At 45.3% G+C, this 15,764-nt stretch overlaps 1 protein-coding gene across 2 annotated transcripts in view; it reads right to left on the bottom strand.

The window, feature by feature from the left end:
• LOC106603537 (UV radiation resistance-associated gene protein) overlaps positions 1–15,764 on the bottom strand; it is a 145,130-nt gene that overhangs the window by 78,771 nt on the left and 50,595 nt on the right. For both annotated transcript variants that reach the window (XM_014197365.2, XM_045717107.1), the window contains exon 13: positions 1,204–1,279. In XM_014197365.2, coding sequence (XP_014052840.2) covers positions 1,204–1,279 — 76 coding nt within the window. The remainder of the gene's footprint in view (positions 1–1,203; positions 1,280–15,764) is intronic.

Genomic DNA, 15,764 nt, shown 5'->3' on the forward strand with positions numbered 1-15,764 from the left:
GACTGAGAAGAACGCATGACCTCACCATTATCTGGCTCGCCAACCACATATACATGCATGCACGCACATACGTACTCACAAACATACAGCAGTGATATCCCTCTTTAAACATGACAGTTACAGTACATTAATATCAATCAAATGATACAATCCTCAACCCTTTTTTTAAAGGCTAGTATTTTAACTCTAAACTTGGCAGAGAAGCAGAAGAGACAGAATATTTAGAGCAACTCACCACAGAAAAAAGGTCACCAGGCTATAACTCTAAAAACCCCTGGAAATATATGAACCTCTCATGTAGAATTTAAATCATAAAAATACATCAAACACACCGTGAAAAAATGGTTTCTCGATTTCAGTTTGGTTGCATAAAGCACATAATCTAGAATTTTTAAACATAAAACACTATTTACCCGGGATCCACACATACTGTCCAAAATAAATGGTACTGCTGATGAAGGTCATAACGTGCACCCTTGATCTCTCTCCTTGGGGATTTTCAGTCTAGGGTTATTTTCATTTGCTGTCTAAAGTGTTCCCCCCATCTCTTTCTCTTTTGTTGTTGGACAAAGGCGGACGGCAGCAGTTTGGATAGCAGCTAGCTAGCAGGTTGGTCAATGTCCAAACCTCCCAAAGTGCAGTCATTTGAACCCAGCCACCTGTTGGAGTTAATTGCCCTGCCTAATAAATACATTGGAGAGATTCGAATTCCTTCATTCCACATTCTCACCGCTGGCTTGAGAAAGAGACAGCGACAGGGAATGGATTGCAAATGTATGTATTTGGTGCTAAATGATTGAGGGAGGGGGGACTCACACAGGTCAACACATTAGATCCACTTTCATCAGCCCAGACAGGGCAAGAGTTTGGCCCCTTTTCCAGAGAAGAGAAGAGAAGAGTGAGTGAGTGAGTGAGTCTGCATGCATCCCAGTTTTTCCATATTTTTATTGAGGGTTTCCAGGCCACTCAAAGGGATAGGAACACAGGAACAAGGCTCCAGTACAGATGGACATGATTGAGCCATCCAAAACATGTGTAACAACCTGCAGACCACTAAGGCTGTTTCCCACACAATAACCTTTCAGTGCCATCAGACCACCTGACCTTCTCAGATCAGCCTGACACATTTGTCACATCTTACCTGGGAAATAGTTGGTGTGCGTATGTGTCTGACAGATGTGTGTGAGTGGTCCATGGTCTTACTTGGGCGATGTTCTTGTTGATCAGGTAGACTCCATATTCAAACTGAAAGCGTTCTCCTCGAGGGTACAGGGGGAATCTGTGAGAGCAGGGGAAGAGAGGAAGAGGTGATAAGACTACAGTACTGGAGCAGGTGGTTCACATAGGTTAGATTGTATTCTTTGTTGGTTTAACTTTGTGAGATTCACCAACTAGACTTCTGAGCGCTGTGAAGTGAATTCCTTCCCTGTTGACACTGCCATGTATTCCTACAGTCCGTACCTGGCAGGCTACAGTTTGGATAGAACACTTCAGCAGAAGCCGAGTAAATCTAGATAAGCCTGTTCCGAGTCTAAGATCACATTCACATACGGACCGCTCTCCCACCGCACTCACACCCCCCCCACCCCACCCCACCCCGCTCTCCTCCCACATCTTGTTAAACTAAAATATCAAACAAGCTCCGAACCGTCCAGGCTGCATACTGTAGGCCCATCAAACAGCCTGCCCACCTGCTTCTACACTACAGGGAACAAAGACAGACCGACAGATGGAGGCTCAGTGGGATTCCATTGAGCATTCAGGTGCCAGTCAGATGTCTAGGTAGCAGGGCAGGCAGTGCTGAAAACCCCTGGATTGTTTATGTGGAGATATTGGAGGGATAGCCCCAGGCCGAGCCTGCTGACACCCTTAGTGACAACAACGCTCTCCTCTCATCCCGTTATGGCTAAAGTCAGCTCATCCCCCACGAAGAACGGTTCCTGTCATTATGTGCTTATGTCTGCTACCCAACTGAGAGGATGTACTGAGAGATACGCCCAGGGCACAGTCTTACTCTGCTTGCTCACACGCACACACCTGCTTGCGTTAACCCTGTACAACAACTGACTACTCCTCTGCTGTCAGGCTCAGCAGTCAGTCTGGACAGGAGGTGTGAGCGAACATCCAGCCCTCTTCCCTCCCCTCCTCATCCATATCTCATTCCTGTCAGGGGCCATGGCTGTGCCCCGTGGGGCATGTTATACTGTTAATCCTTTGTTAGAGGAGACATGCCTTCTCCCCTCTAACTCTGACCCTCAGATGCCGGAGAATCAGGGCCGAGGAGCGCAGGGCCGAGGAGCGCAGGGCGAGAGTCGGGAAGCCCTCCTTATCACGCCACTGGTACATCACTGTTACAGGGCAAGGTGCATGAGGCACTGACTGTAGCCATGCAAGTGAGGGAGCTGGCTACTGATCTAACAGAGCTGCCGTAGCTAGGCTATCTCTAACGCTTTAACGCTTTAGTACACACTGAAGTGTAGTCCTTAACGTCTGCCCAACCATACACACAATAAATTAAGTTTCTTGTGAGGTGCATTACATACAAACTGTTCACCACATATTAGACACTGTTGGTTTGACAGATGGAGGGAAACACTGCAGTAGCCACACAGCCGGAGACACTTGTTCTACTCCTACATACTCTGACTAGTCAACCCCCAGAGGAAGCTACGTGCCAGTGGTAATATCTCATGACCAGGAAATAACTAACAGAGGGAGAAATAACACCGAACACACACACACACACACACACACACACACACACACACACACACACACACTCTCATAGCAGGCATTCCAACAATCACTTTCTCCTGACAACATATCATTAGTTTGCTGATGAGAAGGACATCAGAGAGGCTGACATGCGCACACACACAGAAAAGCAAAGGCACACATGAACACACACACACAGTTTGCCATCACGGGAGGTGATTAATGAGTGCTGTCCAGTGGGTCTGAAATCACGCTGAAGGGACTCCGGTTCACCAAACAAGAGGAATTCCTCCAATAAGTCCAGTAAAGTCAAATATATTATAATACACCAGCAGGGGGGAGGGGAAGAGGAAGTCAGAAGTGCCAAAGAGTGGGGGGATATAGGGAAGTAGAGATAGCAGTTAGTGAAGAGCAAGAGCTGTTAGAGAAGAGAGAGAGCTGTTAGAGAAGAGAGAGAGAGCGAGCAGTTAGTGAAGAGAGAGCGAGCAGTTAGTGAAGAGAGAGAGCTGTTAGAGAAGTTAGAGAAGAGAGAGAGCAGTTAGAGAAGTTAGAGAAGAGAGAGAACAGTTAGAGAAGAGACAGCAGTTAGAGAAGTTAGAGAAGAGACAGCAGTTAGAGAAGTTAGAGAAGAGACAGATTTGGAGAATAGAGAGAGAAAGAAGAGCCAAGGGATGGAGAAAGAAGGTGAGGGAAGGGAAGAAAGAGAGAGAAAAGAGGGGAGTTGGAGTGGAAAGCAGTGATTTTTAATCACTGGGCCGGTCTTGTCTTGGCGTCTGTGATAAAACGATCTGTTACACAAGTGGGATGAAGTGGATCACCATCAGCCTTGGAGCAGCTCTCCAGCCCACAGCAGCCCTTCATCCATCCACAGGCCAGAACACACACACACACACACACACACACACACACACACACACACACACACACACACACACACACACACACACACACACACACACACACACACACACACACACCTCCCCTTTCTTGGTTCAATTATAATTCCTCTCTCGTCAGACAAACACACACAGATAGACATGCACACACATGCATGAATACACAAATGTATGCGCACGCATGCACCCACCCACCACAGGTTTCCTATCCTTCATTAAAACAGATCTATTACTACCATGTCCCGACCCTCTCCCACATCCCCTCTGGCAGCTCTGTTGAACGCCATCTCTATGCACACGGCAAACTAAATATGACACTGACAGGCACCATGACCAACACTGTCTTTGACATCTACCTAAAAAAAATACAAAAATATATATATGTTTTGCTTAATGAGATAAACCTGGACTGTCAAGGAGCCTAAAACATAAACAGCCAGTGGAGAACAGTAAAGGTAAAACCCCTCTCCTTCCTGCTCTATCTCACACGCCCGTAGAGCCTGAGATGTCGGCGTGCAGATGGACGGGTAGAGAAGATCTGTAATTAATAAGGAGAGAGGCGTGGGGAATTCTGTACGTCGTAAAAGCAGCTTCTAACAGAAAGCTCCTTCTCTTTATGGGGTTAGAGTATTTACACAGCCCTCCGGCTAATCAACCCAGCCAGCCAGCCAGCCAGCCAGCCAGCCAGGCAGGCCTCTACTGCAGGCAGGTCCAGGCCCCCTCACAGACAATCATAAAATGTGATAGCAGGAGAGCCTGTGCCTCTTCCGTTCTTTTATGTGTGTGTGTGTGTGTACAGTATCTCTTCCTCCCTCTTTCACTTCCCTTCAGTCTCTCGGTGTCACTTCCTCCCTCGCTCCCTCCTGTTGATGTACAGTAGGTTGTTTATTAGAAGAGTCTATGTAATTGTTCTCTCTACACAGGAAGGACCAGCTGAAGGACCACCAGTGTCTACGGAGCATGGTCAATTGCACCACAGCGCACGGTCTTTTATGAGTGACAGTTAAGTGGCAACGCTCACATTTTACTGTAGGCTGGCTTTTTGTGAGGGGGATCCAGGAAAATGGAGGAAAAGCAGTCCAAAGACCAGGTTTTGTGTTGGACTTGGTAAGCTACACTGGCTGGCTGGAGATTTTGTTAGTATGGCTATGTGGTGATGAAGTCGATGATTGGACCAAGATGAGAGTTTAGAGTCATTTTAAACCTTGACCCCTGACCTAACATGGTCATCTTCAGAATAGACTGACCTTTTAAGAGAAAAAATGAGACTTTTACAGAACAGCAGGTCAATGAGTGCACCTTGCACATACAGTGTGCGTAATAGGGCACTTGTTTCTTTCCCCCTAGGGACATTACATTGTACAAGCCTAAGTGCTGTAGGGTTGTAAAGGGTGATATTATAGCTGTGCTGCAGGTGGGTGGTCGGATAATTCAGACTTAATCTGGCCCTGAACAACGTTGAACTATCCCCAGTGACTCAGTGGCCTGCTGTAATGTACACACAGCCTGTGATCCTTCCGCCACAGCACATCTGTCCCACCGAGAGCCTGTTTACATATAACTAATTAATATGCCAAATGTACAAAACAACAGCTCTGGTTCACATAGTGGAGTTGGGAGTTAGCCACCCGTAACCATTACTTACACTTAGCTATCCGTGGCTTGCAAAAAATCCCCAGAAGTTCCCTAGAATGTCTTTAATGTGCGATTTCAAACACACCAGAACCATAAATCATGTGAGGCCTGCTTTTTAAAAAACACCTGCCACCTTGCAACTTTCACGGATAATGGCACCGGTTACTATATAAATCACAGGGAGTTGTACTTTCCAATATTGGAGAAATGATTACATTGAGCATCTGTCAGTGAATGCTATTTTAATGACTGCCGCACTGCTCCGCTTACAACTGGGGTAACGGCATCTTGGAGCGAAAGCACTGCTGTAAAAGTGTCTCCTGAGTGATGTGCCATCCGGTTGCCCGCTCGGTCGTTTCGGCTGTTTTCATCATCAGACAGAGCCTTTTTTAGACGATGCAGCAGCCTGTCGGTGGGGTTTTTTCTTCTTCCACTCTCCCTCTGCTTTCATCCCCTCTCATTGTTTTAATTAGATCCAGAGAGCTGGACCCAGAGGACAGGATCTGGCCAGCTCTCTATGGGGCTAGCTAGCTGCTCCCTCTCCCTCCCAAGGAGCGCCTCTTTATTTATCATGGGGAATCTAAACTTCCTCCCATGTGCAGCCTTTTAAAACGGTCCATTAAGTACACGCTGACCTGAAGTGAAACGGACAGAGAACAGGTATTTAGAATTTGTGTTCCCAATCTTGTGGCAGGCCATATGGCTGACTGCTACCACAAGGTCTTAATGCGAGAGAGGAGAGAGAGATGGAGAGAGAGACCATGCCGCCATTGGCAGTAAGACAACACTCGTCAGGCCAACGGTTACCCAACCATGAAAAAGCTGTATAAAATATCATATGCAGATGAACTGAGCCAGCTGAACCATTCCATTCAGTGAACAATCATAGCTATAACTTCAAAATCCTTTTAAGGCAGATAGTGCTGAGCGATTAACCAACATTTCGGTTATTTTCCGCTTTTTAAAAAACGAATTGATGTCGGTTACATTATTTGACTTCCATTTTGTTCTGTTTTTTTTTCTGTGAGCTCAATGCACACATTGCACAGTTCCTCTAGAGATAAATCCGATCCAGCCTAAACAGTGTAGTTTAGTGTAGCGATGCAGTAGGGAGTTGTAGTTTCCAACAGGCCAATATTCTTCATAGTTTAGCATATAAAATGTGTTAATTAACTACAATGACCATAATCCATTGCACATCTACTTGTCCGGTCTGTGTTTTACACCTGCTACAGAAGAGACAGAAGAATACGCGGTCTTGAGGTGATATAGAGAGCAGCTGTTGCTTCCCGAGCCATCTCTACCTGAAAATACATGATCTAAGTGATTGATAGTTGTTTCAGCAGTCATAAAATGATGCATTATTTACTACTAAAATAGTGATTTTGTCAGACAGCAGCTCCATAGAGACAAGATGATAACTTGGAATTAAATAATTGTCATAAAATAAAACAAACGTAATATACACAACTACTGAAATATTTTATGTGAATAAATGATGGTTAATAAGTGATGAGCAGTAATGGACAGTCACTACCATCATGGGACTTTTATGAATTGTTTTATTCTGTGTTACATAATTCAACCCACAAAATGCATAGAGCATTTCATGTTTTTTTATTTTTTATTAATCGAAATCCGTGATTATTATTTTTAATCAAACTGAAACCGAACCGACCACAAAAAGCACTAATCATTCAGCACTAAAGGCAGATGCTTATTATTTAACGTCTTATTTAATTTTTAATTTATTATTAACGTCAGACCGACAGGCTCCGAGAGACTGCTTAAATAGTCAATTAATGGTACCCAAACTATCTGCACTAACTCTGTCGTGCACTGACCCTACTCACACTCACTATACTGTCACTCCCACACAAAACCCTCACACATACAAATACACTAAATATACATACCCACACACATACAAATACACTAAATATACATACCCACACACATACAAATACACTAAATATACATACCCACACACATACAAATACACTAAACATACATACCCTCACACATACAAATACACTAAATATACATACATATACACACACACACAGACACACACACACACACTTCTGCTGCTACACTGTTCTTCATTTTACTCTTATTATCATCTATCCGGATGCCTAGTCACTTTACCCTGCCTTCACATACAGTATCTACCTGAAATACCTCGTACCTCTACACATTGATCTTTACTGGTACTCCCTGTATATACAGTTGAAGTCGGAGGTTTACATACACCTTAGCCAAATACATTTACACTCAGTTTTTCACAAATCCTGACATTTAATCCTTGTAAAAATTCCCTGTCTTAGGTCAGTTAGGATAACCACTTTATTTTAAGAAGGTGAAATGTCAGAATAATAGCAGTGAGAATGATTTATTTCAGCTTTTATTTCTTTCATCGCTTTCCCAGTGGGTCAGAAGTTAACATACACTCAATTAGCATTTCGTAGCACTGCCTTTAAATTGTTTAATGTAGGTCAAACGATTCAGGTAGCCTTCCACAAGCTTCCCACAATAAGTTGGGTGAATTTTGGCCCATTCCTCCTGACAGAGCTGGTGTAACTGAGTCAGGTTTGTCAGCCTCCTTGCTCGTACACACTTTATCAGTTCTGCCCACAGATTTTCTATAGGATTGAGGTCAGGGCTTTGTGATGGCCACTCCAAAACCTTGACTTTGTTCTTTAAGCCATTTTGCCAGTCTTGAGATGTTGCTTCAATATATCCACATAATTTTCCTGCCCCATGATGCCATCTATTTTGTGAAGTGCACCAGTCCCTCTTGCAGCAAAGCACCCCCACAACATGATGCTGCCACCCCCGTGCTTCACGGTTGGGATGGTATTCTTCAGCTTGCAAGCCTCCCCCTTTTTCCTCCAAACATAACGATGGTCATTATGGCCAAACGGTTCTATTTTTTTAATCATCAGACCAGAGGACATTTCTCCAAAAAGTACGATCTTTGTCCCCATGTGCAGTTGCAAACCGTAGTCTGGCTTTTTTATGGCGGTTTTGGAGCAGTGGCTTCTTCCTTGCTGAGCGGCCTTTCAGGTTATGTCGATATAGGACCCGATTACTGTGGATATAGATACTTTTGTACCTGTTTCCTCCAGCATCTTCACAAGGTCTTTTGCTGTTGTTCTGGGATTGATTTGTACTTTTTGCACCAAAGTAGGTAAATCTCTAGGAGACAGAACGTGTCTCCTTCCTGAGCGGTATGACGGCTGCGTGGTCCCATGGTGTTTATACTTGCATACTATTGTTTGTACAGATGAACTTGGTACCTTCAGGCCTTTGGAAATTGCTCCCAAGGATGAACCAGACTCATGGAGGTCTACCATTTTTTTCTGTGGTCTTGGCTGAATTCTTTTGATTTTCCCATGATGTCAAGCAAAGAGGCACTAAGTTTGAAGGTAGGCCTTGAAATACATCCACAGGTACACCTCCAATTGACTCAATTGATGTCAATTAGCCTATCAGAAGCTTCTAAAGCCATGATGACGTTTTCTGGAATTTCCCAAGCTGTTTAAAGGCACAGTCAACTTAGTGTATGTAAACTCCTGACCCACTGGAATTGTGATACTATGAATTATAAGTGAAATAATTTGTCTGTAAACAATTGTTGGAAAAATTACTTGTGTCATGCACAAAGTAGATGTCCTAACCGACTTGCCAAAACTATAGTTTATTAACAAGAAATTTGGAGAGTGGTTTAAAAATGTGTTTTAATGACTCCAACATAAGTGTATGTAAACTTCCCACTTCAACTGTAGCTCCACTCTTGTGTATTCTATTCCTCGTGTTAGTAACTATTTAAGGTATTATTTTTTTTTTTTTACTTCGCATCGTTGGGAAAGGTTCATAAGCATGTATTTCACAGTTAAGTCAACACCAGTTGTATTCGGCGCATGTGATAAATGCAATTTCTCAAATCAGCAGGGAATGGATGGATCCTAAGTAATAGAGTTGAGAAATTGACAGAGTGATGGCAGAGTAGAGGAGAGATCTGGTGGATGCCTGAGGCATCAGGGCATTGGACCACTGACGATGGGGAAGCAGCCTGGAGCTGCCTGGGGAGCAGCCTGGTCTCACTGGCCCACTCTCAACCCATCTTCTCTGGATTACAGAGAGGTTTTACAGGGTAGCAGGGCCAGTCAACCACTTATACAACTGACCCATCTGGCACACCAGAGAATCCTTCCCTTTCCCCCGGGACATCCAACTGATTTGACCATTACAGTATTTCCCATTGTCCTCAAATGTTACTGTACGATAAAAAGAGAAGTGAAAGTATGTGCCTGACTCTAGTCTGTGTCCTGTCATTAAGCAACTAACTATTCTACCCCCTCCCTCGTGGCTGCTATGTGACCCTGAAAGGGGTGCGGGGGGGATTGACGGGCCTTCCCCTGGTCCCACATGGTCCATGTTAAGGGATGTGAAACAGAACGCCGCATAACAATAACCTCCTTCCTTTGAGTTTGCAGGTCCAGCCAAACCAAGGCCCTCTCTTAGCCTCCTTCCCTCCATTCACTGGCAGTCACATAGAGCACTTCCTCCCCCAGCCACACTACACTAGAGCCACGCATTGATGTGTCAATCCCTACTTAGGCGGTTATTTTCTTCAGCCTTCAATTTCATGAAGAAAATTAGGCAACAAAATGGGTTTCCCCTTAATATTCCTAGTAACAAATATGTATGAAGCAGAGCTTGGGTTTTTAACAGCCAGGCTCTGGTCTCAATCATACCGGTGACATCTGGATTGCATCTCACCTATTCAATCAGACACACTGAAGCTATGGAGCTGGGTTCTCTCTGCTGCTGGTCTGTAAAAGGTGGGAGCAACGTATCATTAGAGCTCATTGCATTCTGAGAATATTTTAGATGGGTGAAAGCTTCCGAGATTCCAAATAATGGTGCGTTGAAGTTAGGATTACTGCCAACAAACAAGCCAAGTGGAGTCGTCGCCATTTACCACCTTTTCCCTAAATACACCCTCCAGTCCCCACGCGGCCCCATTCATTCACTCTACACTGAATGAGACTTCTCTACCCAGGTGTAGAGGGAACACTAGTTCAGCTGTACATCGGTCTGCCTGCTCTTACTGTGGCTAAATGGCAACCTACATAAAAGCCAAGGCGGTCATTATCTGAGACGGCAGGTCTGGAGTGGAATATAACAGTAATGCCCTCGCTCTACAGGTCAAACATTTCTATATGGCTGGCACAGTCAAGAGAACCTAAATGGTTGTTAGGCTCCAATTAACAAGCACAAAAAAAGCCAAAAACCTATCACGCGAGGGATAGGAAAGTTTTGTCTTACTCAACTATATGATGGACTGTAGGTGGTGTTAAAAAAAAAAGTAAGTTGGCTCCTTGGGAATATGAACATGAGGAATTTTCACATTTTTAACTAGACTGGCAGGGTACGATGCAAGAGATGTTTGGCCTCCACAGAATCAGTCACAGTCAAACAACAGCTCCACAGTGGGGACACAGCTCCATCTAGCAGCGACCAAGCTTTGCCAAGACGTCACTGGCATCTGGAACACACTACTCAGAGAAAGTAGTACACAGACAGAAGAACGCCCCACACCACCCCATATTACAAGTGCCAACTGGTGACCAGAGAAGCATAGTGAGTGGTGGATGAATTGAGCACCTTTGGGATGAATTGGAACGCTGACTGCGAGCCAGGCCTAATCGCCCAACATCAGTGCCCGACTTGTGGCTGAATGGAAGCAAGTCCCCACAGCAATGTTCCAACATCTAGTGGAAAGCCTTCCCAGAAGAGAGGAGGCTGTTATAGCAGCAACAGGCGAACCAACTCCATATTAATGCCCATGATTTTGGAATGAGATGTTCCACGAGCAGGTGTCCACATACTTTTGGTCATGTAATATAATGGTGTATACAGTATGGACAGTAGTTGACTAGAAAAGGTTTGTACAGCAGAAGTTTTATAAGATGAACCATTACTAGAATACAGTATATACATATAAAGTGGGTAAACCAGTGTAAACATTATTAAAGTGACTAGTGTTAAATGACTTTGTACAAAGTACAGTCTCTAAAGTGCAGGGTAGAGTACCGGGTGGTAGCCGGCTACTAACAGTGACTAAGGTCCAGGGCAGGGTAGTGGGCGGAGGCCAGCTAGTGGTGACTGTTTAACAGTCTGATGGCCTGGGGATAGAAGCTGTTTCTCAGTCTCTTGGTCCCAGCTTTGATGCACCTGTACGGTCTCCGCCTGGTAACGGGGCGAACAGGACGTGGCTCGGTGGCTGAGGTCTTTGATGATCTTCTTGGCCTTCCTGTGACACCGGGTGCTGTAGATGTCCTGGAGAACAGGCTGTGTGACCCCGATAATGCGTTGGACTGAAGGCACCACCCTCTGGAGAGCCCTGCGGTTGCGGACGGTGCAATTGCCGTACCAGGCGGTGAAACAGCCCGACAGGATGCTCTCAATGGTGCATCTGTAGAAGTTCAAAAGGGTCTTAGGGGCCAAGAGTAGTTTATTCAGCTTCCTGAAGCCTTCATACATCACATCTGTATGAAGGGAACATTTCAGGTCATCAGTGATGTGCACGCCGAGGAACTTGAAGCTTTTGACCCTGTCGATGTGGACGTGCTCTCTCTATGGTCTCCTGTAGTCCACGATCAGCTCCTTCGTTTTGTTGACGTTGAGGGAAAGGTTAGTTTCCTCGCACCACTCCGCCAGGCCTCTCATCTCCTCCCTATAAGCTGTCTCATCATTGTTGGTAATCAGGGCTACCACTGTTGTGTCATCAGCAAACTTGAATGACTGAGCTGGAGAGGTGCATGGCCACGCAGTCATGGATGAACAGGAAACACAGGAGGGGGCTGAGCACGCACCCTTGTGGGGCCCCCTTGTTGAGAATCAGAGCGGGGGATGGGTTGTTGCCTAACTTCACCACTTGGGGTCAGCCCGTCAGGAAGTCCAGGACCCAGTTGCAGAGCGAGAGGTTCAGATTCAGGGCCTGAGCTTAATGATTTTTTATTTATTTAACCTTTATTTAACCAGGTAGGCCAGATGAGAACAAGTTCTCATTTACAAATGCGACCTGGCCAAGATAAAGCAAAGCAGTGCGACAAAAAACAACACATAGTTACAAATAGGATTTCTTTAAAGTACAGTCAATAACACACTAGAAAAATCTATACACAGTGTGTGCAAATGGAGAAAGGAGGTAGGGCAATAAATATGCCATAGTAGCGAAGTAATTACAATTTAACAAATTAACACTGAAGAAATAGATGTGCAGATGATGATGTGCAAGTAGAAATACTGGTGTGCAAAAGAGCAAAAAAGTAAATAAAAACAATATGGGGTTGAGGTAGGTAGTGGGCTATTTACACATGGGCTATGTACAGCAGTAGCGATCGGTAAGCTGCTCAGATAGCTGATGCTTAAAGTTAGTGAGGGAGATAAGTCCCCAACTTCTGCGATTTTTGCAATTTGTTCCAGTCATTGGCAGCAGAAAACTGGAAGGAAAGGCGGCCAAAGGGGGTGTTCGCTTTGGGGATGACCAGTGAGATATACCTGCTGGAGCACGTGCTACGGGTGGTTGTTATGGTGACCAGTGAGCTGAGATAAGACGGAGCTTTACCTAGCAAAGACTACTAGATGACCTGGAGCCAGTGAGTCTGGCGACGAATATGTAGCGAGGGCCAGCCGATGAGCGCATACAGCTCGCAGTGGTGGGTGGTATATGAGGCTTTGGTTACAAAACGGATGGCACTTTGATAGACTGCATCCAGTTTGCTGAGTAGAGTGTTGGAGGCTATTTTTTAAATGACATCACCAAAGTTGAGGATCAGTAGGATAGTCAGTTTTACAAGGGTATGTTTGGCAGCGTGAGCGAAGGAGGCTTTGTTGCGAAATAGGAAGCCGATTCTAGATTTAATTATGGATTGGAAATGCTTAATATGGGTCTGGAAGGAGAGTTTGCAGTCTAGCCAGACACCTAGGTATTTGTAGTTGTCCACATATTCTAAGTCAGAACCGTCCAGAGTAGTGATGCTAGTCGGGTGCGGGCAGCAATCGGTTGAAGAGCATGCATTTAGTTTTACTAGAGTTTAAGAGCAGTTGGATGCCACGGAAGGAGTGTTGCATGGCATTGAAGCTCGTTTGGAGGTTTGTTAACACAGTGTCCAAAGAAGGGCAAAATGTATACAGAATGGTGTCGTCTGCGTAGAGGTGGATCAGGGAATCACACGCAGCAAGAGCGACATCGTTGATATATACAGAGAAAAGACTCGGCCCGAGAATTGAACCCTGTGGCACCCCCATAGAGACTGCCACAGGTCCGGACAACAGGCCCTCCGATTTGACACACTGAACTCTGTCTGAGAAGTAGTTGGTGAACCAGGCGAGGTAGTCATTTGAGAAACCAAGGCTGTCGAGTCTGCCGATAAGAATACTCCCCTTTGAAGAGGGGGATGACCGCGGCAGCTTTGCAATCTTTAGGAATCTTGGACGATACAAAAGAGAGGTTGAACATTTACATTTTAGTAATTTAGCAGACGCTCTTATCCAGAGCGACTTACAGTAGTGAATACATACATTACATTTCATGCATTTATTTATATATTTATTATTATATCTTTTTTTGTACTGGCCCCCCGTGGGAATCAAACCCACAACCTTGGCGTTGCACACACCATGCTGGCGTTGCAAACACCATGCTCTACCAACTGAGCCACAGGGAAGACCCTGAACAAACTAGTAATAGGGGTTGCAACAATGGCGGCGGATAATTTTAGAAAGACAGGGTCCAGATTGTCTAGCCCAGCTGATTTGTACAGGTCCAGGTTTTGCAGCTCTTTCAGAACATCTGCTATCTGGATTTGGGTGAAGGAGAAGCTGGGGAGGCTTGGGCAAGTAGCTGTGGGGGTGTGCGGAGCTGTTGGCCAGGGTTGGGGTAGCCAGGAGGAAAGCATGGCCAGCCGTAGAGAAATGCTTATTAAAAATCTCGATTATCGTGGATTTATCGGTGGTGACAGTGTTTCCTAGCCTCAGTGCAGTGGGCAGCTGGGAGGTGGTGCTCTTATTCTCCATGGACTTTACAGTGTCCCAGAACTTTTTGGAGTTAGAGCTACAGGATGCACATTTCTGTTTGAAAAAGCTAACTTTTGCTTTCCTAACTGACTGTGTGTATTGGTACCTGACTTCCCTGAAAAGTTGCATATCCCGGGGACTATTCGATGCTAGTGCAGTACGCCACAGAATGTTTTTGTGCTGGTCAAGGGCAGTCAGGTCTGGAGTGAACCAAGGGCTATATCTGTTCTTAGTTCTATATTTTTTGAAAGGGGCATGCTTATTTAAGATGGTGAGGAAATTACTTTTAAAGAACAACCAGGCATCCTCAACTGACGTGATGAGGTCAATATCCTTCCAGGATACCCGGGCCAGGTCGATTAGAAACGCCTGCTTGCAGAAGTGTTTTAGGGAGCGTCTGACAGTGATGAGGGGTGGTCATTTGACCGCGGACCCATAACGGATGCACGCAATGAGGCAGTGATCGCTGAGATCCTGATTGAAAACAGCAGAGGTGTATTTGGAGGGGAAGTTGGTGAGGATAATATCTATGAGGGTGCCCATGTTTACGGATTTAGGGTTGTACCTGGTGTGTTCCTTGATGATTTGTGTGAGATTGAGGGCATCTAGCTTAGATTGTAGGACGGCCGGGGTGTTAAGCATATCCCAGTTCAGGTCACCGAACAGAACAAACTCTGAAGATAGATGGGGGGCAATCAATTCACATATGGTGTCCAGGGCACAGCTGGGAGCTGAGGGTGGTATATAACAGGCGGCAACAGTGAGATAATTATTTCTGGAGAGATTCATTTTTAAAATTAGAGCTCGAACTGTTTGGGCATAGACCTGGAAAGTATGACAGAACTCTGCAGGCTAACTCCTCCCCCTTTGGCAGTTCCATCTTTATGGAAAATGTTGTAGTTGAGGATGGAAATATCAGAATTTTTGGTGGCCTTCCTAAGCCAGGATTCGGACATGGCAAGGACATCAGGGTTGGCGGAGTGTGCTAAAGCAGTGAGTAAAACAAACTTAGGGAGGAGGCTTCTGATGTTAACATGCATGAAACCAAGGCTTCACGGTTACAGAAGCCAACAAATGAGAGTGCCTGGGGACACACAGGGCCTGGGTTAACCTCTACATCACCCGAGGAACAGAGGAGTAGGATGAGGTTATGGCTAAAGACTATCAAAACTGGTTGTCTAGCGCGTTGGGGACAGAGAATAAAGGAGCAGATCTCTGGGCGTGGTAGAATAGATTCAGGGCATAATGTACAGACAAGGGTACGGTGGGGTGCGGGTACAGTGGAGGTAAACCTAGGCATTGAGTGACGATAAGAGGTTGCATCTCTGGAGGTACTAGTTATGCTAGGTGAGGCCACCCCATGTGTGGGAAGTGGGACAAAGGAGGTATCTGAGGCATGTTGAGTGGGGCTAGGGGCTCCTCAGTAAA

This window comes from Salmo salar, chromosome ssa04 (assembly GCF_905237065.1).
Source record: "Salmo salar chromosome ssa04, Ssal_v3.1, whole genome shotgun sequence".
NCBI classification, from domain to species: Eukaryota; Metazoa; Chordata; class Actinopteri; order Salmoniformes; family Salmonidae; genus Salmo; species Salmo salar.